A 20471-nucleotide genomic window follows, 5' to 3' on the forward strand; every position below is an offset into this window, starting at 1 on the left:
CGTTCCACACCCTCCGTGAGTCAGACACATGCAAGGCTTCTCCCCCAGGCAACCAGAGGACAGCCGGGAGCCTTCTATATTCAGGACCTGCCATTTTATGGGAACAGCTGGGGCAGGGCTCCTGAAGCTCGTGGAAATGGAAGGCCGGAGACCCAGAATGTCTGCTCCCCCTTTGCTTCCCAGAGTCCTCCTGGGCGGGTGCCGAGGCTGGCAGGGGCCGCCTGCCATGGCAGGACATTGGCCGGCTGCCTGGGCTAGAGGTGGGCGCTGGGGCCAGCGCTCGGGGGCATTTTCCCAGGCTCTTCTTGGAGGATGACGAAGACGCCCAGCGAAGTGACCCACTTGACTGCCCGGAGGCGGAGAGCATCCCTGTCCCTGTCCCTGCTTCCCCACGAGGGACACAGACTCAGATGGGGGAGGCAGGTCCTTTAATTGTATTCGCAGAGAGACTGGGAGGGGGCTCCGTGTTAGGGGGCCTGCTGCCCGGGGACTCGGGGGCAGGGGCCACGGGGGTTTGTGGTCCGGAGGGCGCATCGTCAGCACAGGATCGAGGCGTGGTGAGGAGGGACGGGGTGACAGGAGGCGGGCGCGCTGGGGTGAGCCGTGAGAGGAGTGGTGGGTCCTCAGCCCACGGCCCCGAGCCCCGGCCGGGTCTCTCGGTGGCGGACGCTCCCCGGCAGGCCCGGCCCGGCCATCGGCATCTCAGGAGTGTCTCAGCTCCACCTCGGAGCCAAACTGGGGCCCTCGGTGGGGCCGGCGGAGGCTGTGGTGGCGGATGCTGAAGAGCCGCTGGGTGAGGCCCAAGGTGGCCACCAGCAGGGCGACGCCCAGGAAGAGCAGCACCCACTGGCCCACGCGGGCCTGCTGCTCCTCCAGATCCAGGCCCAGGAAGTTGACGCGGCCGGTGCCCGGTAAGGGGCCTTCCGAGCGAGCTGGGCAGGAGAAGCAAGGGGGGCAGACGGTGGGCCGGCGGCGGGCGGGCCGAGGCCAGGGCTCCCTAGGCTGCTCCCTGCCCTCGCTCTGGGACTGCAGCCCGCCTCAACGGGGAGGGCCCGGCCCGGGGGGGGGGAGTACCAGAGTTTGGCGTCCAGTTGTACTGAGGCCAGCCCAGCTTCTCCCCGTGCCGCCCGTTCTCAGTGAGCAGCCAGTCCAGCAGCGGCTTGAAGTAGTTCATCATGGCTGATGCAGACATGTTGGACTGGCCCGTGATCAGCTTCATGGCTTCCGGCCACGGCTTACTGAAGCCCAGTTTCATGGCATCCCTGGGGGGAGCGCCAAAGAAGGGAAACCGAGTCAGAAGGACAGGTGGAGAGGCTCACTGCTCCTGGCCCAGCCTAATTCCCACCGGCCATCCCCCCCTTCATAGTCTAAACCTCCTTTGGGATTGGGAGGGCAGGGCTGGGTCTGGGGGTGGGAGCGGGGGTAGGGGAGGGATGACTGGGGCCCAGAGGCTCTAGTTTCCTACTGGGATGCCACATGCAGGCCTGGCACAGGCTCCACCTGGGATCCCCAGTCCAGGCACCAAACTGGTGGGTGTTTCCAGAAGAGCCCCACCGGGTTCCTCAAAGCTGAGGAGTTAGAGGGTGGGGAATGGTCAGAAGAAAGGCAGAGAAGACTCACTCCAGGCGCTTCCCGGCCTCCTTAGATTGGTAGATGTCACACGTGTGCAAGGGGCCCTTATGGCCAGCTGCCTGACACAGAGCCTCATGGAATTGGAACTGAATGACAAAGCCAACAAAGTACCTGGAGTGGAGGGAAGCGTGGGGTGAGGTGGGGGTGGTTGAGGACCCGAGCCCCTGAGCCCTGGCTGCCCCTCATCTTCCACTGCAGCCAGCATGTCAGGGTGAGCTCACCCTCGGGTCTTCAGGATCATCAAGGCTCCCCATCTCCATGCCTCCCACCCGAGAGGCTCCCTTTACATCTCAGGAGGACCTGTTCTGAGGGCCTCTGGGATCACTCATAGGTGAGGAGGGTCAGGGCAGAGCCCTTCAAAGATTTGGCAGGTTGCTTCCGAGGCAGTGAGGTCTTGATTCCTGGGGTCGATGTAAGTAGAGGCCAGGTGTTGCCTCAAGGGTCACCTGCATTCATCCCAAACAGCAGGGATTCCCTGGTAGAAATCTGCCAGTCAAGTCCAGAGCAACCTCTCCACCCTGGGTTCAGAATGTCCCAAACCACCAGGGCAGGCCTCCCACTTTGAATGCTGGGCACAAGCCATGTGCCACTGACTTTCCTGGCATTTCTTAAAAGTGCTTTGCCAAGGTTGCTGGTCAGAATTTGGAATGTGTCTCCTTTGCCCACCCTGTCTAGAGAATTATCTTCAACTGGCTTCCATGTGAAAGCTAATGCTGGCTTGGGGGCTGGGAAACCAGCAGAAAAGGCAGGTGCTCCTTACAGGTCATACTCGTCCACTGCCCAGGTTGGGCCTGTTCTGAGATGCCCTTGGGCCCCCTTGGTCCTAATGTTCTCTGGAACATCTGAGCAGGCTTTCTCTCCCTTCCTGGACTCTGGGAGCACAATTCACCCACCCTACAGTTGTTTCTTGACTATATGCTGACATCATGTCAGATGCTAAGGTGGAAAGGTGGGCACAGTGATCACAAGCCCTCCCTCACTGGGCTTCCATGGAATAGAGGTGGCAAGGGCTAGAGGTGGCTACAGCCCTCCTGGGGCAGCCCTCACCACCCTCTGCTTTGTCTCACAGGTGGCCTCAGCCTACCTGCAGCTCAGAGACACCTGGACCCCTCCCCTTGAGGTCTCTCCAGACTCTTCCCTCCCAGGGAGGGCCCCAGATCCAACTGGGTCTCTAACCCTTGCTTTACTATATAGACATTCTTCCAGGTACAACTCAAATGATATCATGGGCAATATGTTGAATATATAGTAAAGGAATAACAATCTTGTTTAAAAACAAAGCAGTGCTTAGGTTATGATCTAGCCAAAGTTATGGGTCACAGTTAATAATGTTAACTATCCAACCAAGGTCTTGTAACCATTAGCCAATTATAATAGTTTCTGTGTTCAACTCCTGGAGGGGGAGGCTCTCATCACATCAAAAGTGTGAAACAAGAGTGAACCTTAGTTGCAGGTGAGTGGCCTCAGCACAGCGTGCCACTCAGCCAGGCCCCCCAGGTCACTGGACAGAGAGCCCCCGACAGGGCCGCGATGGCACTTTGAATACGGAATGACCTCTTCCCTTCCCCTTTACCTGATATAAGGCACACTTGAAGGAACATGGAACTTGGCCCCTGGGTCAAAGTCCCCTTGAGAACGGGCCACTGGGGGGCAGAGGCCCTGGTACTTCAGCCTGCCAAGGGGAAAGGAACATTGAAGGGAGGGTTTGGGGAGAATCAAGTCAGGAAGAGTTGGTGTTTTTTTAAGTAAAGGGTAGTCCTTGCCCCTGGAGCTACACAGAACACCCCAGACTCTGGTATGTTGTGCCTCTCTGCACAATCACCCCCTGTGCACCTCATCACTTACATACACACACACAAACACACACACACACAGACATGCACTATGTGTACAGACACAGTGACCTGAACACTCACACATGCAGACACCCATGGAGACACCCTCCACCCCAGGCCCCCACAGGAGCATTCTAGCACCTGAGGTTCCACCACTCCTGGTTGTAGTTCTCCTTGGTGATGCTTCCATCAAATACCCTCCAGCGCCACTGGTCAACCAGGTAGCTGAAGGGCACAAAGGCGATCTTGTCAAGCGCCATCTTCATTAGAAAATTGATGTCTTGCTCTGCGGAGGGAAGGGACGCTGGTCATCAGATCTCCAGCCATCTCACAGCGGCTCAGCCAGGACAGATATGCAGCGGGTGGAGAGGGCAGGAGCGGGCTATATCCCCCTGGGTCTAGCAACCTGCCTCTTGGGCTGGTATGTGGGTTCCATTCTCCCGGCTCACCCTGCTGGTGGCATCCTTGTTCTCCGTTGTTCTGTCTCAGCCTCTGTCTATGAGCCATCGAGTGTCCTCTCCCTGCTTCCCAAGCGCACTGCCCCCTCTCAGCCCCTCTGCCCACCAGGACCTCCCGTTCCTGTCTCACCGTAGCCACCGCTCTCGCTACTCAGCAGGTTGATGCTGTGGAGGTGCTTGGGGGTAGACACGGAGAGTGCCAGCACATCTCCAATGGCCTCATGAAAGCCAGGGTTGGCGCCCTCCCGGAAGGTCACAGGCAAGTCCTTGTACTGCATGAAATACTGTATGTGGCCCATCTCGTGATGGGCCACCACCAGGTCCTCCATGTTCACAGTGGTGCACTGCTTGATCCTGGAACACGGGGGTGGGGCAAAGGCATCTGCTGTCCTTACTGCACACAGAGCAGATGCCCATCAATGCTCTGTGCAGGAAACACAGCATTATGGGAAGGAAAACCAAAGGAGGCATGGAGTAAGCCTGAGAAAGAGAGAATCTGAGGGTTGGAAGCCCCTAAAGCATGGTCATTCAGGTCACTCTCTGCCTCCAACTTCCCTCAATAACTCCAGCCCTCACTGCTGCCATGTTTTCTAACTGTGCAAAGTACATGCTCTAGAGGCATTGGGACACTCAGTTATTAGTGTAGGAGTTTCTAGAATGTGGGTTCCGTTGTTTTTCATGCATACATTTTGTCTCTTCTAAGACTTAGGCTTCCTGGAGCAAACAACAGTTATTCTGAGCTATTCTGCATCCCATGTGCCCAACACCAGCAAACATATTCACCCCAGGACGTCTATGGCTAGGGCTGAAATGTCATCTGCAGAGCTGTCCACGCTGGAGATCACACCTTCCTATCTTTCCTCATTTTTTCTCTCTCTTTTTTAAAGATTTTATTTATTTATTCATAAGAGACACACAGAAAGACGAAGAGACATAGGCAGAAGGAGAAGCAGGCTCCATGCAAGGAGCCCGATGTGGGACTCGATCTCAGAACTCCGGGATCACACCCTGAGCTGAAGACAGACGTTCAACTGCTGAGCCACCCAGGTGTCCCTTTCCTCATTCTCTTTTGTGAGCCAGTGAAATCCTCAATGAGGATTTCAGAGCCCTTCAGTTCAGTTGACCCTGTTTTTCTGTCATTGTATTGGGAGGGGAAGAGCTTCCCAGCATCCCCATTACACCAAGGATGGGGTCTGTCCATCTTCTCCTATGACTCCTCATACAAGGGAAGACCCCCAGATTCTGTCTACATCTAGCCCTACAGTTGAAGTCCTCATACCTTTGGAGGAAGGGCCCAAGGGCAGGCAATCCAGTGAACCTTGGCTGGTTTGTTCTAGTCTCTCTGTGTCCACTCTTATAAGAAGACACTTCGTCAATAGTGGCAGATCATCTTTGCCACTTCTCCCAAGACATGGGGTCTTCTTTCCCTCCTTTGAATCTGGGTTGGCCGTGTGACTTGCATTAGCCAATAAAATGTGGCAGAAGTGACTGCCAGTTTTGGATTTAGCCTTTAGCAGGACTGGCTATTTTTGCCTTCTTTCTGGGGGATGCCAAGTGCCCAGTAGGAAATCTACCTGACTCTCATACTGGGAGGAAGCCCAAGCTAGCCTGGAGACAGAGATGTCCCACCAACCCCCAACTGCTCCAATCATCCCAGTCCAAGGACCCAGCATCTGAATGAAGAAGCCAACTTGATCCCTTCTGTCCCAGCGCATGCCAGATGGAGAAAAGATGAGGAACCCAACCAAGGGCCAGAACCGAGTCCCCAGACAGATGGCCCCACTGAGCTACCCCGCCATCTCCAGCCATCAGAGCCACCCCGGCTGAGGTCTCCATCATTGTACAGCAGGAGCAAGCCATGTCCACTTCATGTTGCCTGCTCTCCTGACTGATAAAATCATGAACATGAACAATTTTTTTTATATCACTAAGTTTGGGGTGGTTGTTCTGCAGCAATAAATAACTATTCTCTGATGAAGACAACTTCTGAGCCTCTGACGATGGTGGATCTGTGTGAAGTCCTCAGTGCCCTCAGGTTCTTCTCTGTATCAAGGCACACACACCCATATAGATGGCCTGCGATATGCAGGGGCCGCCCCAGAATGAGGGAAAGCTAGGCAGCTCACACAGTGCTCTCACCCAGGACTGGTCAGGGCCGGAGAAGACCCTCACCTGGTAGACAAGATGCCCCTGCCAGAAGCGAATGGCCAAGCCAGGGTCAGGCCCAATGCTCTTGACCCCTCATCCTAAGCTCTGGTCCCTATACTTGCTTCTGCTTGCTCTGGCTGAGGGGACAATAGTAGAACCTTTACTTGGCTCATCTCCTGGCCCACTGGGCTCAGGATATGGTCCCCTGGCTGCCACCTGGACACACCTGAAGTCCTTGCCATTGTAGAAGTCCCAGGCGGAGGCATGGCACACTACTTCCCGCCCATCAGTCGGCTTCTCCAGCATTGACTTATTCCAGAACTCAAAGGGCACAGGCAACAGCCCCAGGGAGGTGAAGAAATTGTTCGCTTCTTCAAACATCCTTTTGGGAGTCCAGCCCTGCAAGCAGAGGGAGCTCTGCCAAAACTGGGGGCGGGACGAAGGGAGCAGACTGTGTGCTGCAGACAGGGTGGGGGTTGGAAGAGGGCCAAGCCAGAGGGAATTCCTGTCCCACTGAGGCAGAGGTCTCCCCTCCCCTGTGCCCTGGGGCTGCCCTGGAGGAGCAGAAATGTGACCAGGGGCCCAGTGTGCACCTGCTTTATCATGGCCTCTGTGGCATCTATCTTGGGGGCTGAAGGGAAGGGTACCACCAAGTCATAGATGTTGGACCACGTCTGACCCCACATGTTCCCTGGAGGCAGATGGGGGAAGAGAAGAGAGAGGGGAGAGACAGATGTTATTTCCTACACTCAGCACCATCACCCATGGAGAAGGAACCAGATCCCAGTCTTAGGATCTTAACAGTGTCTCTTGAGCACCTAGTGTTTGCAAACTGTGTTAGGCATTTGCTATGCATTGTCTCCAGCCTGCACATCCAGCCCACCAGGTCATTACTGGCTCTGAGTGCCAAGGTCTGAGCTCTATGCCCCAGCTCTGCCCCCATTCCCAGGGCCATTGGGCACAGGGCTTCCCCTTTGGGCTCTGTGTTCCTTAGTCATCAAGCTGATGTCCATTCTGATATTCTTGGTCTCACCTGAGTGGGATCCAGGATGGCTGGTCTCTTAGGCTACAAGGTCCCCAAACCTGGATGAATTTCTGGGGTCTCCCTCATGATTGGCGAATGGTCTGTGGCCCTGTCTGGCCTCTGCTCACAGTACCAAGCCCTCCAGGGATGTGTTCTCAGTGGCCCGACGGGGACAAGAACCCGATAGTCTCTGGCTTTGCTGCTCTCTCCACCACCCCTCTCTGTCTTCCACTACCTACTTCCTGTGTTCAGGGCATCTCAGTTTACAACCCCTGAAAAAAACGAGGGTCCAAAAGCTGGGATGGATCTACACTCTTCATACTCTCCTCTGTTCTCCTAACTCCCCTTAGCCTGAGCCTTTTGTGTCTGCTCTTCTCCTTCCTCCCACTACATCTCCCATTCCATCTGTCCGAGCCTGTCATCTTTCAAGGCTCTGGTCACATGCCACCTATGGGGAGGCCCCAGGTCTAACTCACAGCCCTTCCTCACCCCCCGCCTCCCCACTGTTATGCCATCTTGAGCTGCCATCTTGGGTGGTATGGTCTCCTGCATCATTATTATAAATTCCTCCACTGATCCATCCGGGTGACCCGCCCCATGTGACTCTGTAGCAATTGTGGTGCTCAAAGCAAGCAGGGGGCTCATCTCCTTGCACCCAGCAGCCACCCCACCCCAGCTCCGGCCTCACATCTTCATTCCAGCCACCTGACATGCTGTCCAAAGATCCCCCCCAGCCTGTCCTCTGCCCTCTGGACAGCACTGACCCTCCCCCCAGGACTTGTCCTCACCCAGCAGGTGAGCCGGAATGGGGCCCTCCAGGTTGATGTGCTGGGGCCCGTAGTGGCGGTGCAGGGCCCGGCGCACGTAGGCATGGAGGTTCAGGTAGAGTGGCTGCAGCTCCTGGTAAAGCTGCTCCAGGTCTTGCTCCAGGGACGGCATCTCATACATGGCTCTCCAGGAGTCACCTGCATCTTCGTAGCCTGCAGAGGGGATGTGGCCAGGCTCTCTGGACACCCGACCAGTCCTGGAGTGCCCTCAGCCCCACCTCCTCTAGGGACCTCCCTCTCATCAAGTTTTGGGGCTCAGAGGATGCTTCAGAGGCCCCTAGTAGGGCTGGAACCAGAGAGCTAGTGACACTGGCAGGAGGGACTTACCGTTGAGCCGGGCAGCCTTGTTGGCAAGTTCCACGTACTTGGGGAAAAAAGGGAGGATTGCTCTCCCCACTTTTTCTCGCCAGCTCTTCCAGGCCCACAGCAGATCTTCATATTTCCGGGATGTGGCCATTAGATTCGTCAGATCTGCAGGGACGGGTTGAATGGCTGGAGCCTCTAGCCCTTGACTCCCCTCCCACCTCCTTATAAGGCGAAGTCAGTCACAGGGGTTTGGAGCTGGGGTAAGCATGGTGAGACTCCTGAAAAGGCCTGTACAGGCAACAGGTCTAGTGAAATGGGAGAAAGGGTGGTGCACTTTCTAGAAAGGCCTCCACAGGGCAGCCACCTCAGGCTTAGGGGGCACAACACCATGTTGGGGTTGCGACACTCCTGTGAGGGGTGCGCTGGTTTTCACATGAGTGTTTTGGTGACATGGCAGGTCCCCCCAGCCAGGAAGTGGCCCAGCCAGGCACAAAGCAAAGGTCCAGACCCTGGAGCTGCTGCTGGTGCCCACTGATTCCCTGCTCATCCCTCCGTGGGAAGGACAAATGGTTTGGAGGTCACAAGACCCAAGCTCCTGTCTAGTGTCCCAGAATAACCTCACGGGTCACAAGACCCTCCTTGCACTATCTGTAAAATGGGGGTAAACCAACATTCATGGGGGTGAAAAAATCTAATGGGAGCATGAGGCCCCTGAGCAGGGTGTGTGCCTCATTGGTCTCTGCGTCCTCACAGGACCCAGGACATCTTTCACGAACTGCTCGTGAACTGGACGGAATACAAGGACAGCCATGGAGACAAAGTACAGAGAGCCATCCCAGCACCGTCAGGGAGCCAGAAGTCCTGGCTCTGTGTCCTGTCAAAGCCACGCCGCGTGTGTAGCCTCCTCCATATGGATTGCATGGAGCTGACATGCATGGGGCGGAGCCGGAACGAGAATGGCCTGAGCTCACATGTCATTTCCGAAGCCCCACGCAGACCAGTGGTGGCTCCCCTTCCTGGCCACCAGCCTGCGCCATTCAGGGCCATGCACACCTCATTATCTGACTTGTGCTCTCTCTCTCCCTGTTTTGGAATATGCTTCGTGATACCTCCTTCTCACAGAGAAAGTACATTCCAATGAATTGTTTAAAAAAAAAAAAAACATATTTGGAGAATTTCACCTCTGCCCTCTGCTGATGTGAGTATTCTGTTTTGTGGGTGCTTCTTCATCTTACTAATGGCAGTGATCTGATGGCCCAGGTCTGGATTAAGAGGCTAATTGGTGGGGGGTGGGGGAGAGGCTGAAGGCTACACTCCCTTTAACGCTCTTCTCCATAACCGTGCGCACACACATGCACACAGCACACATACGCCCCCGCAACACTGTGCGTGCATCCCCATGTATACAAACCGTAGGCCAAACCCTGTCTCAGGAAAACTGTCTCTCTCTCCTGTTTATTTTCCATTTCCCCTCTATTTGTCATTGTTCTAATGTGGGAGTTGGGCAGAGGGCCAGGAAGAGATGGTTTCTGGGTAGTGATTCCTCAGGAAGAATGTTTATGCCTCTGGCTCCCCATCCCTTGGGAGAATGGGTCAGGAGGGAGAAGGGAACATATCTGTGTGCAGGTACTTGGGTGTCCAGGGTGAGCTCTTTCAAAGGGAAGAAGGTTAAAAGGACCAGCCAATGTGGAGAGAGAGAAAGGGGATAAGCAAGAACTGGTCAATTCCTTCAAGACGGGAATGGGTTCCATGAGCTGTGGCTTCAATTTGAGGGATGGGGGAGCAAGGAGGAGGCCAGAGGATATGGGAAAGACACAGATAGGGTGAAGGAAGGAAGGTACCTAGAGTTACTATCCCTAGTTGGGGATCTAAGCACTCAACAGACAAATCTGAGGTACCTCCTACTTTGAAGGGCAGAGGGCAGAGAGGAATAGAGAGGAATCCAGGGAGGGCCCAGAGGGGGCAGAAGGGTGGATACAAGGCTACGATCAGCTTGGAGATGAAGTACGTGCCCAATCTAAGTGGTGGCAGAGAAGCCCCACTGGTAGAAAACAGCGAGTGAATCCCCCACGAGGTAGGAGCACCTGACCCTCTCCAAGGGCCAGCACCCCTAACACTGCCAACACCAGCCTCCCCCATCTCCCTCTCGTTCCCCACGTGCACGCACCAGGCTCCAGCTGCAGACAAGTGCCGTTGGTGTGGCACACAGAGGCCACGCTGTAAGTGGTTTCCATGTCCAGCAGGATCTTGTTGTACTGCAGGAGGAAGAAGACAGGAAGCAAGCTGCAACCTTTGCTACCCGTTCTGCCCCAGGCACCACCCGGGGGGTGGGGGTGGGGTACTGTGGAGCTGGGGGAGTGTGTTCCCAAAGGTGCTCCCTTCTCAGTAATTCTGTGGGTGATGTCACCACGGCAGATGTCACAACAGATAGAGGAAGAGGAAGCAGCACGAAGGCCAGACCTTGTACTAGGCTCACTCCCCTGAGCCAGGACCTGGTCCTGGTCCTGGATCTTCCATTCCCTGCTCCCCACAAGCCACAAGCCACAAGCCACATACCTCTTCCAGCTCCTTGGCAGGGAGCGCTGCCCGTTCTAGGTCCTGAATTTTCTTTATCATCCGCTTGATGCTCGCATTTTGGAAGTTAGTCACGTCAAACTGCCTGGCCCAGGTGCCAAACTTGAAGGTGTGGTTTGCCATCTGTATGTTCTTCTGCAGCTGAAGGTACAGGGGGAGGCATGTCGTGAGGTCCAGGAGCTGTGTCAGAGGGGGACTACTGGAGGGGACTGGGGGCTGCCATGGCGGGGGGCTGTTTTATCAGATTGTTGCCTTTGCTCTTCAACCTGGATTGTCTGTAATGTCTTGCACGCGGTACATGTCCCTCAACAGATACCCATAGTCACACAAGACATATCCTGGCTGGGGTAGAGAAGGGGAAGCCCAGCCTGTAACTTGTTAGGATGGAGAAGGTTGGTATTAGCTCTGTGGCCTCTCTGAGCTTCGGGGTCCCTTCTGTAAAATGTGAATAAGATCACTACTTTTGCAAGGCTGTTGAGGAACAAAGGAGGCAGGAGACGTAAAGCACCAAGGAATGGTGGCCAACAAACAATAGTTTTCAAAAAACATTAGCTCTCTGTGGCTCACCTCGGTGTAACCTGCGCTTACCACACAGGCGGGGAAGGGGTTGAGGGGAAGCTAGCCCTCACTGTGGTGGCAAAAAGGGGTTGTCAATCTAAAAATCCACCCTTAGCATCACCTGTTTATGTGCAAACCATTCTAGTACTAACAGCAGATTACTTGCTAATGAAAGACAACTTTGTTAGGCATTGAGTAGATGCCCACCCAAACCTGAAGCCGAGTATTATTTGAGATATTCCATCTAGATTTTTCACAAATTCTGACAGCTCTGCTCCCCTCGCCCCACCTCTCTGCAGCCACACTGAGGGAGGGAGGGGGCATTTGGCTCTGCCTTGGGTTTGGAGGATCAGTCCCTGAGGGGAGGAGCACATATGTGCTGTACGTGTGCGTGAGTGTGGGTGCCCGTGCGAGTCCAGGGCATGGAGGGGGCCCCCTACCAGGATCTTGCTGGTCTCTGTGGTGATGTTGGTGTTATAGTTCCAGTTAGCTTCAGCATATTCATTCCATATCACGAGCGATCTCCGGTCATATTCCTCCACAAACCTTCTGGCCTCAACTTCATCGGTCACCAGGCCTGTGGAACAGAGAGGGAAACAGACAGGCCTCCCCTTGCCCTCTGTTGCAGGTTGGCCTGCTTCTGCCCCCAGAACTGCCCCCACCTCCTGCTCCTTTCCTTCCAGGCCCCGTCCTGCCCCCCAGCTGCTACCACTTGGGCTCTGGGTTATCTGGCTGCTGCTTGTTGCCTGGTGAGTTGTCTGGCGAGTTGTTGTCTGGCTTCTGGTTTTTGCCTGGCTGGTTGTTCCCTGGGTGGTTGTCACCTGGTGGGTGGCCTCCTGGCTGGGGACCAGCATAGGGTTCCCACAGCAGAGCAGGAGGAGAAAGAGGCTAGGCAGTCCTGGAGCAGCCCAACCTTGGCCCATGGCCGCAGGACAGCAGAGCCCTGTAGCCACAGCCCTCTGGCCAATAAGAGTGGAGCCTGTAATGTGACCTCATAGAGCAGTGTGCCCACCAGCCTGCCCCCCCCCCGGGGGGGGCACTTAGATCTAGGCACACCCTCCCTAGAATGCTGGGGAAAAAAACATGCCCATTCCCCCCCCAGGTCCCTGTGATGAGCTAAGGGCACTGCACAGTCCTCTGGGGTAGGGTGCCGGGGCCCAGCTGTTTGCTGCTGACCAGGAACCAGGAACCAGGAACCAAGGGGCCTGGGTCCAGAGCCGGGAATTAAGAACTCACTTTAGCATCCGCCCCACCCTCACTCAGGGCTTTACCAATGTCCTGTGGATAATTGTTGGGCATCGGTGGCCGCCACTGGTATTCTGGCCATCCCAGCACCTCGCCGTTGCGCTTGTTCTGCTCCTGCAGCCATCGGCTGACGGGCTGGAAGTAGTCGAGCAGTGGTTGAGCGTCCAGGGTGTCTGAGCCAATCGCCTCCCTGAGCACGTCCTGCCAGGGCCTTGAGGAGCCTGCCCGCAGTGCCTCCCTGTCGGGCAGAGTGGGCATGGTGGGTATGAGGCTCAGGCCTGCATCCCAGCCGGGCCTCTGGCCCACCTCCCAGAACAGCAACAGCAGGACTCTGGAGACTAGGAGCTTGGCAGGGGGGCAGGGACTCCGTAAATACTTGATGAGAGGCAGACGGGTGTGGAAAGGAAGAAAGGCACCCTCCACCAGGAGCCCCGTGGCTCTCTTATGAGCAGCCTGTCGCTTTCCAGACACATCTCCCTTCTGCCTCTCCCCTCGCCTCCCACTGGCCCTCCTCATGCCCCTACACACCGGAGCTTGGCCCCCGCCTGGGTGGACTGGTAGATGTCACACGTGTGCAACGGGCCCTGGTGGCCTGCCTCCTTGCACAGGGCTTGATGGAACTGGAACTGCAGGACAAAACTGACGAAGTACCTGCCAGTACAGGAGGGGCATTAGGGGGGCGGGGGCGGGGGCGGGGTGCCTCGCCCAGGCCCCATGCAGCTCCTCCGGGGGGGGGGGGGAAGGAAGGGGCTGCCTTAGGGGAGAAGAGAGAAGCCAGTGGGCGCAAGAGAGAGGCCTACTTAAATTCAGGCTCTGGGGGCGAGAGAGCAGAGGATCATGGGGACAAATGGTGGGACAGAACTGGGTAGGAGGGGGCCGCTAGTACCTGATGTATGGTGTCACATTTGGGACGTGAAACTTAGCTCCGGCGTCAAAGTGGGTTTCATTTCGGGCAACTGGAGGACAGATCCCCTGATACTTGGTTCTAGAAGAGAGTGGTTCAATTGTCTTTGGACAGAAGTGTTGTGCACTTCTGCTGCTTTGGCCCTTGCAGGTGTTCCCACCAGCCTGTCCCCTTCCCCTTCTGGTGAATGGTGGAAGACTTCCTGGAGGAGGGAGTTTTAGGTAGGAAAGAATAGGTAGGGAAAAGGGTGGAGACAACATCAGCCACGTTGGGGTTAGGCCCTTTCCTGCTCCCTCTTTACTCACCGAAGATACCACCAGTCAAAGTTGTAGCGGGAAGGGGGGGTACGCCCACTAAAGACCCCCCAACGCCACTGGTCTACCAAGTAGCCGAAGGGCAGGAAGGCAATTTTTTCCAGTGCCATCTTTAACAAGAAATTGATGTCACTTTCTGTTGGAAGACAAGATGAGAAGAGTGAGGTCAGAAGGAGATGGGAGTCCAGTTGGATAGGGTGGGCCTGGGCAGGAGCCAGCAGGAGGCGGAGTCGGCAGACATAGAGAAGGGAAGGCCAGCCTTCACGACCATAGAGCCCTGCTTGGGAGAGGGTCCTTGGGCAGTGTCCAGTTGGGACTTGGGGTGAGCTGTGAGGCTCCAGGTGGATCCCCAGAGCCTCCTGACCTGGGGCAGAGAGGAAGAACCAGGAAGCACAGGTGGGAGCGTGGGCAAGCTGTCCTGTTGTGGGCTGGAATAGGGTCCAGGTGGGGCCGGGCTGGGTCCTCTCCACCTCCCATACCTATGTCATTGCTGACATTGTCCAGCAGGCCAATTTTGTAAAGATGTGCAGGAGTGGAGACAGAGAGCGCCAACACATCCCCGATGGCCTCATGGAAGCCGGGGTTGGCCCCTTGGCGCAGGGAGACAGGCTGCTCCTTGTACTGCAGATAGTATTGCACATGGCCCATCTCGTGGTGCACCGTGGACAGCTGGTCCATCGTAACCCGCGTGCACTGCTTGATCCTGGGGCAGAGAGATGGTGAGCGTGAAGGTGAGGGACAGGGCAGGGCAAGGGCCAGAGCACAGGGAGGCTGGCACCTAAGGGAAAGGAGCCAAGCGGACACTGCCCTGCGCCTCCAAGGAGCTGGTGGAAACATATAAATGCTTTGCCTTGCCCAGCCCACACTCAGGTCTTTCTCCTCCACTCCAGTGTACAGAGCCGCCACCTGCCAAAGCTGCCAAGGGAGGGCAGCCCAAAGGGTCTCATACACCCAATGGCCTTGGAAGAGACCCAGCGGCCCCCAAACAGTATTGGGGCTGGGGTGGAGGTGGACCTGGAAACTGGCTTTTCCGTGCCCAGCGAGCCCACCCTTCCTGGAGCTCCAGACCGCCCCCCCTTCCCTCCCATGTCTAGACCTGAAGTCTCTCCTGTTGTAGAAGTCCCAGGCAGAGGCATGGCACACCACCTCACGCCCGTCGGTTGGTTTCTCCAGCATGGACCCTGCCCAAAACTCAGGAGGCATGGGCGAGAGCCCTAGGGAGGTGAAGAACTCCTCTGCCACCCGGAACATGTGCGTAGTATTCCAACCCTGGTGGGGGGTGTGCAGGTACAAGTCAGGGACCAGCTATGGGAGCTCACTGTGGTTGTCCTGGGGTGGGTGGGGGGCAGGCCTAGGGTTGGCTCCTTTCCCATGACAGGAGACTCTGCTCTGCGGCCTCCCTTCCCAGAAGCAGAGCCCCTATTAACCACAGTGGGAAAACAAAAGTAGATGGTTACCCACACTCCACTCACCTGAGGGGTCCTGGAGGGGGGGGGGTTGGCACTTCAGCCAGGACACAGGCCTCAACTCGCGGCTTGTACATACACTCCAGGCCGTAGAAAGGGACGGAGCAAGGTCCCTCCCCTCCCCATCTCCCTCACGTGACTTCTTTCTCCCCTTCTCCCCATGTCTGACTCCTGTGTGCTACCCCCACCCCAGCCTGACTCCGAGCTTACCTTGCGCACCATAGTGCTGGTAACATCGAGACTGGGCTTGTCGGGGAAAGGCACCATCATGTCATAGAGGTTGTCCCAGCTCTGGGCCCACATGTCGCCTAGACAGAGGAGGGAGGCCAGACAGTTTAGCTCCCTGCCTGGCCAGTGTCCTCCCTGCCCGCTTCCCCAGGTGTGTCACTGAGCAGGACTCTGGGTCCCTGGCACCTGGAGCCTGGGCACTCAAGTGTAGCAGCCTGCTCAGCATCTCAGGCCCACTCACACTCCCAAATGCTCTGGGTTCCCCAGGGTTGACAGTGGGAGCCTAAGTTCCTTCCCGATGCTACCAGGGTCCCCGACTCCTGATGCTGAGGCAGGCCCTCCAAAGGGCTTGCTTCCTGGAACATAGTCTAAGATCATCATTCCTCCCGCATTGGACCTGGAGTCAAAGTCTTCACTGTGTCTCCTAGCTCCACCTTTTACTAGTTCTCTGCCCTCTGCTAAGTCGATGTGCCTCCAGCCCTGGGCACCCTGTCTGAAAAGTAGGAACAGTACTGACGATTGAGAAGGGCCACCTGCCTTAAGGGGTTGTTGAGTGAGCCACATGGGCTCATGTGCAGGAGTGCTCTAGAATGTGACACAGGTGGAGGACAATCTGTGGGACACGCGTGGAGGGAGGCAAGGTGACATTCTTACCCAGCAGGTGAGCCGGGATGGGCCCCCTGAGGTTGATGTATCTGTCTCCATATCGGCGGTGCAGTGCGCGGCGGACGTAGGCGTGGAGGTTCAGGTAGAGGGGCTCTACTTGATGGTAGAGGTGCTCCAGATCCTCCACGAAGGTGGGCGACTCATACCAGGAGCGCCAGTAGGCCCCTGTGTCTGAGAAGCCTGGGGGGCGGGTGGGGAGTGTTGGGGGTGCAGCTCAGGCCCCAGGCTGGGGCACCCAGCTACTGCTTCACCATTCTGGCTGCGGGCCCGTGTATCTGCCAGCTAGTTAGGAAAGACGGCTTGGGGGCTGCTGCTCTAAGACTTTCCAACTAGGGGTTGTTCCAACTCCAGCTAGATACATCCTGGAGAGGTGAAGATGAGCGCTAGGGCTTCAAAGTGTGCCAGGAGGCGCAGTGTGAGGGCCGCACAGCCGCCTGGATGAAGGCAGGTGGGGCTTGAGTCGGTTCCACCATCCACTACCTGTGCCTTCTTGAGTCAGTATATGGAGTCATTGTAATGGCTGCTCTGTGTGACTCGGGGGTTGGGCTCCGTGGGGCCAGGGGATGGGGGAGCACCCAGCAAGGTGGGAAAGGCAGCACTCACTCCCACCATGGATGGGGTGGGCGAACTCACCATCCTTCTGGTAGGCCTCATTGCTGAGGACAGTGAAGTTCTGGTACAGGGGCTTCAGCGGGGTGCCCACAGCATTGTGCCAGCCCTCCCAGGCATAGAGCAGCAGGGCGTAGTTTCTTGAGATGGCCATGATGTGGGTGAGCTCTGAGACACAGGGGAGCAGGGTCAGTTGCTTCCACCAAGGCAGCAACGGTCTACAGTAGAGCTCGCATGCCAGTCCTCACCATCTCTATCTGCTTCCTCAATATCACAGTGTCCCCAAAGGCAAGGGCTGCCCCACAGGCTGGGTGGGATGGGGCTGGGAGCTATGCAAAGCAAGCACTCAAGAGAGACCCATGTCCCTACGGAAGTGAGGCTCTAAGGGAGGGGATACAAAGAGGATGTGTCCAGAGGCCAAAACCCAGACAGATCCTTCACGGCTCATTGGTTGGAGTGCTAACCTTAGGCCACCTGGTAGATGAGGGGGGTGTGGGTGTGGGAGGAGAGAAGAAGGGTCACAAGGGGTCTAAGGCCTGTGGAGGGCTCTGGGGAGACTGAGAGGACCCATGAAAGGAAAAAAAAACAGGCGGCCAGGAATAAGGCTAGTGGGAATAGGAGAGGCCAAAGCACCCATGGAGGCAGGGATGGTGTGGGAGCTGGAGGCTGGAGTTTCAGAAATCAGTCTGCCGGGAGAAGCAGGGACGTGGGAGCATCTGACTGTTCAGCCCTCGTTGGAGGTCAATACCTTTGGGTTTACCCACTCCCTCCATGGGCCCTCCTTTTTTTTTTTTTTTTTTTTTTTTTAAGATTTTATTTATTCATGAGAGACACACAGAGAGAGGCAGAGACATAGGCAGAGGGAGAAGCAGGCTCCTATGGCGGGGAGCCTGATGGAGGACTCCATCCTATGACCCTGGGACCATGACCTGAGCCAAAGGTAGATGCTCAACCACTGAGCCACCCAGGTGCCTCAGGGCCCTCCCATGAAACACACCCTCTTCCTGGGTGCAGCTGGGCCTTGGGGTAGGGCTGGGAAGCCCCAGCAGAGACAATAGAGACAGAGCCATACCTGGGTCCAGGGACCAGCAGATGGCAGTCTTGTTGGGGTAGAAGCAGACCCTGGCTGTGGAATAGATCCTGTTCATGTTGCTCAGCAGAGCGTTGTACTGGAGAGTTAGAGTTGAGTAAATGTTAGCAGTGAACACCCCCAGAGACAATCTGGTGGCGCCCCTCTCCTCTCTTTGCTAGGATGAAAAGGAGGCCTGGGGAGGGGACGTGGCTAGGACACTCAGGACACTTCTGATCACTAATCTACTGATCCCCCTCCCAGTGGGGCAGCCTGTGGATGCGGAAACAAGTGTCCTTAGAATTTGGGATGGGGTTCAAGTCCAAGTTCAGTCATGGCCTTGCAATGAGGGCAAACCCCTCTCTCGACTCTCTGGCCTCAATGCCTTCTCAGTCCTCTGTCTTTCAGAAACCCATACACAAAATCCCACGATGGAGACACTTTGAAAACCCCCTTTTCATCCGCTTACTTGAATTTCACTTTCTACACCCCATCTCCAAGAGAAATCAATGTTTCAGGAAGCCATTCTGGGCTCAGGGAGGCTTCTCCTGCAGCCAGGGTGCCTCCCACCCAGGGTCCCTTCCTGCCAGGCTCCCCCGCCAGCGCCCGGAGGCCCTGGAAGGCAAGCTGGCCGCTTCTGCCTCCGCTGCCCAGGTCCCGTGGGCCCACCTGCTGACGCTTTTCCACGGGCAGGTTGGCAGGGCCCAGGGTGCGCACACCACTGATGACTCTTCGCAGGACTGGGTCGCTGAAGTTCTGCCAGATTGGGTCATACAGCTCCTTGGCCTTCTGGCCCCAGACCTCAGCAAACTCCTGGTTGAGCAGGGCCGCCTCCTCCTGCGGGCACCGGGGGGATACAGGGAGGCCGTGGCTCCTTAAACGGGAGGAAGGCGGGGGGGCTCGGGGCCTCCCCTCGGGCCTGCGGGGTCAGGAACTGGGGGAATCGGCCTCAGGTGGACGGTGGAGCAGACGGTGGAGCAGAAACGGGGCCAGAAGAGAGGCGGGTGGAGAGGAGGGTGAGGGGGCGGCGATGAGCAGGGACGGGAACCGAGAGGGGCGGGCCGGAGCGAGCGGGCACCCTGACCCAGCCCGAGGTCGCCCCGGGGCGCCGCCACCGCGGGGGCTCGAGGCCAGGCAGCCGGCTCCATCCCCTCGGTGCTCGTACTGGGCACCGGCCGCGCGCCCGGCACCGCGCGGGGACCCCTCCGCGGTCTGCGGGGCTGCGCGGGGCCGGGGGCTCCCCGCCCCCCAGCGCCGGGCCGCGGGCCTGTGATTGGGCGCCCGGGCCCCGCCCCGCCCCCGCCCCGGCCCGCGCGCCCACCTGGCGCCGCGCGTTCTCCTCGGTGATGTTGGTGTCGTACGCCCAGCTGGCCACGGTGCTCTGGTACATCACCAGCTCGGCGCTCGAGTTGAAGCTCTGCACGAAGAGCTGCGCCCCGGCCTCGTCGGCGGCAAAGTTTCCGGGCTGCAGCTCGGGGTCGAGCGCCAGGGCGGCGGGCGGCGGCGGCGGCAGGAGCAGCGGCAGGAGCAGCGGCAGGAGCAGCGGCGGGAGCAGCGGCGGCAGCGGCGGCGGCAGCGGCCCCCGCCCGGGACGGCCCGGCGCGGCCCCCATGGCGCGGAGCGCGGAGCGCGGTGCGCGGCGCTGCCCCTTCTCCCGCGCCGCGGCCGCCCTGCGGGTTATAAAACCCCGCCGCCGCCTTCCGACACACCCCCGCCTCCCCGCCCCGCCGCGCTTCCTCCTCGACTCCAAAGTCCCCCGGCTGCGGGCCTAGCGCGGGGCGGGGACCGACGCTTCCTGGCCCGCCTGGGCAGGGGCGCCCGCCCGGGGAGGGGCCAAGGCGGACCCCGCGAGCCGCAGCCCGGGAGGGGCGGGGGGGCTCAGGTCAGGCTCTCCCGGAGGAGGCGGGAGAGGGGAGCGCCCCCGCGACACGCGCACGCACACGCACACCCCTCCGAGGCAGAGGGGCCCGCAGTTTGCTGCAACGCCCCAAGTCTGCACACGGTGCCCTCTCCTCGCCATCACCAGCCTCGGCGCGGGGACCCCGAGCCCGGCGGTGCCCGGGGCTCAGTCTCCCGGCCCACCGGCCCCAGGCCTCTCCGGGCTCGGGAGCGACGACGTGGGGGAGCTGTCCGGGCGCCGCCGGTGCAGCAGAGATGGGGGTGCTGATCTGTCGCCCGGTCCAGCTTCTCCACCAGGCCTGGGGGACGGGGTGTGGCCTGCACCCGCGGGGGGAAGTTTCGGCTTTCGGCTTTCGGCTTTGGCTTTCGAGAGGGGCTCGGAGCCCCGGGCTCACCTGTGGCCCGAGGTGGGGGTGAAGGGGAGGGGGGAGGGGGGGACTTACCAGAAAAGGAGCGGGGAACGGAGAGGCTGCTCCGGGAGGGTTTGTAAAGAGGCACGGGAGCGCTGGCACACATGCCCCCTTCCCACTGGGGACACAGGCCGCCAGTGGCTTCCGCAGAAACCACCCCACAGACTTGCAGCCTCTGAGAACTGCAAGATGAACTGTCGCGGGGGAGGTCCCCCCTTTCCAGCCTCTCTGTCACCAGAGAGCTACCCCCTCATTGTGACAGACGAAGAAATTAAGACTCGGGTTTGAGTGGCTTGCTC

General features: G+C 58.1%; 1 protein-coding gene across 1 annotated transcript; it reads right to left on the reverse strand.

The window, feature by feature from the left end:
* Positions 1 to 411: 411 nt before the first annotated feature.
* LOC112920698 (angiotensin-converting enzyme) lies at positions 412 to 19729 on the reverse strand. Its single transcript, XM_025999549.2, has 25 exons — positions 19185 to 19729; positions 18533 to 18700; positions 17867 to 17963; positions 16819 to 16962; positions 16174 to 16365; positions 15502 to 15599; positions 14922 to 15094; positions 14305 to 14528; positions 13817 to 13961; positions 13494 to 13592; positions 13136 to 13258; positions 12634 to 12845; positions 11803 to 11939; positions 10787 to 10945; positions 10398 to 10485; positions 8252 to 8395; positions 7886 to 8077; positions 6667 to 6764; positions 6300 to 6472; positions 4056 to 4279; positions 3609 to 3753; positions 3206 to 3304; positions 1621 to 1743; positions 1075 to 1262; positions 412 to 932 (listed from the first exon to the last, which is right to left on the reverse strand). The coding sequence occupies exons 1-25, from the start codon at positions 19473 to 19475 to the stop codon at positions 703 to 705; spliced, it is 3966 nt and encodes a 1321-aa protein (XP_025855334.2). The 5' UTR covers positions 19476 to 19729; the 3' UTR covers positions 412 to 702.
* Between the last annotated feature and the right edge of the window lie 742 nt (positions 19730 to 20471).

Source organism: Vulpes vulpes, chromosome 2, assembly GCF_048418805.1.
Source record: "Vulpes vulpes isolate BD-2025 chromosome 2, VulVul3, whole genome shotgun sequence".
Taxonomy (NCBI): domain Eukaryota; kingdom Metazoa; phylum Chordata; class Mammalia; order Carnivora; family Canidae; genus Vulpes; species Vulpes vulpes.

What these genes read in the sequence shown, in the direction of transcription:
- LOC112920698 (XM_025999549.2), bottom strand. Translation starts at nt 19,475, where the DNA reads ATGGGGGCCGCGCCGGGCCGTCCCGGGCGGGGGCCGCTGCCGCCGCCG. An exon ending in CAGGCGGGGGCCAAGCTCCG is followed by an intron (nt 12,846 to 13,135) that starts GTGTGTAGGGGC and finishes TCTGCCCGACAG; the next exon opens with GGAGGCACTGCGGGCAGGCT. An exon ending in CATTCCGGCTCACCTGCTGG is followed by an intron (nt 6,765 to 7,885) that starts GTGAGGACAAGT and finishes ATCTGCCTCCAG; the next exon opens with GGAACATGTGGGGTCAGACG.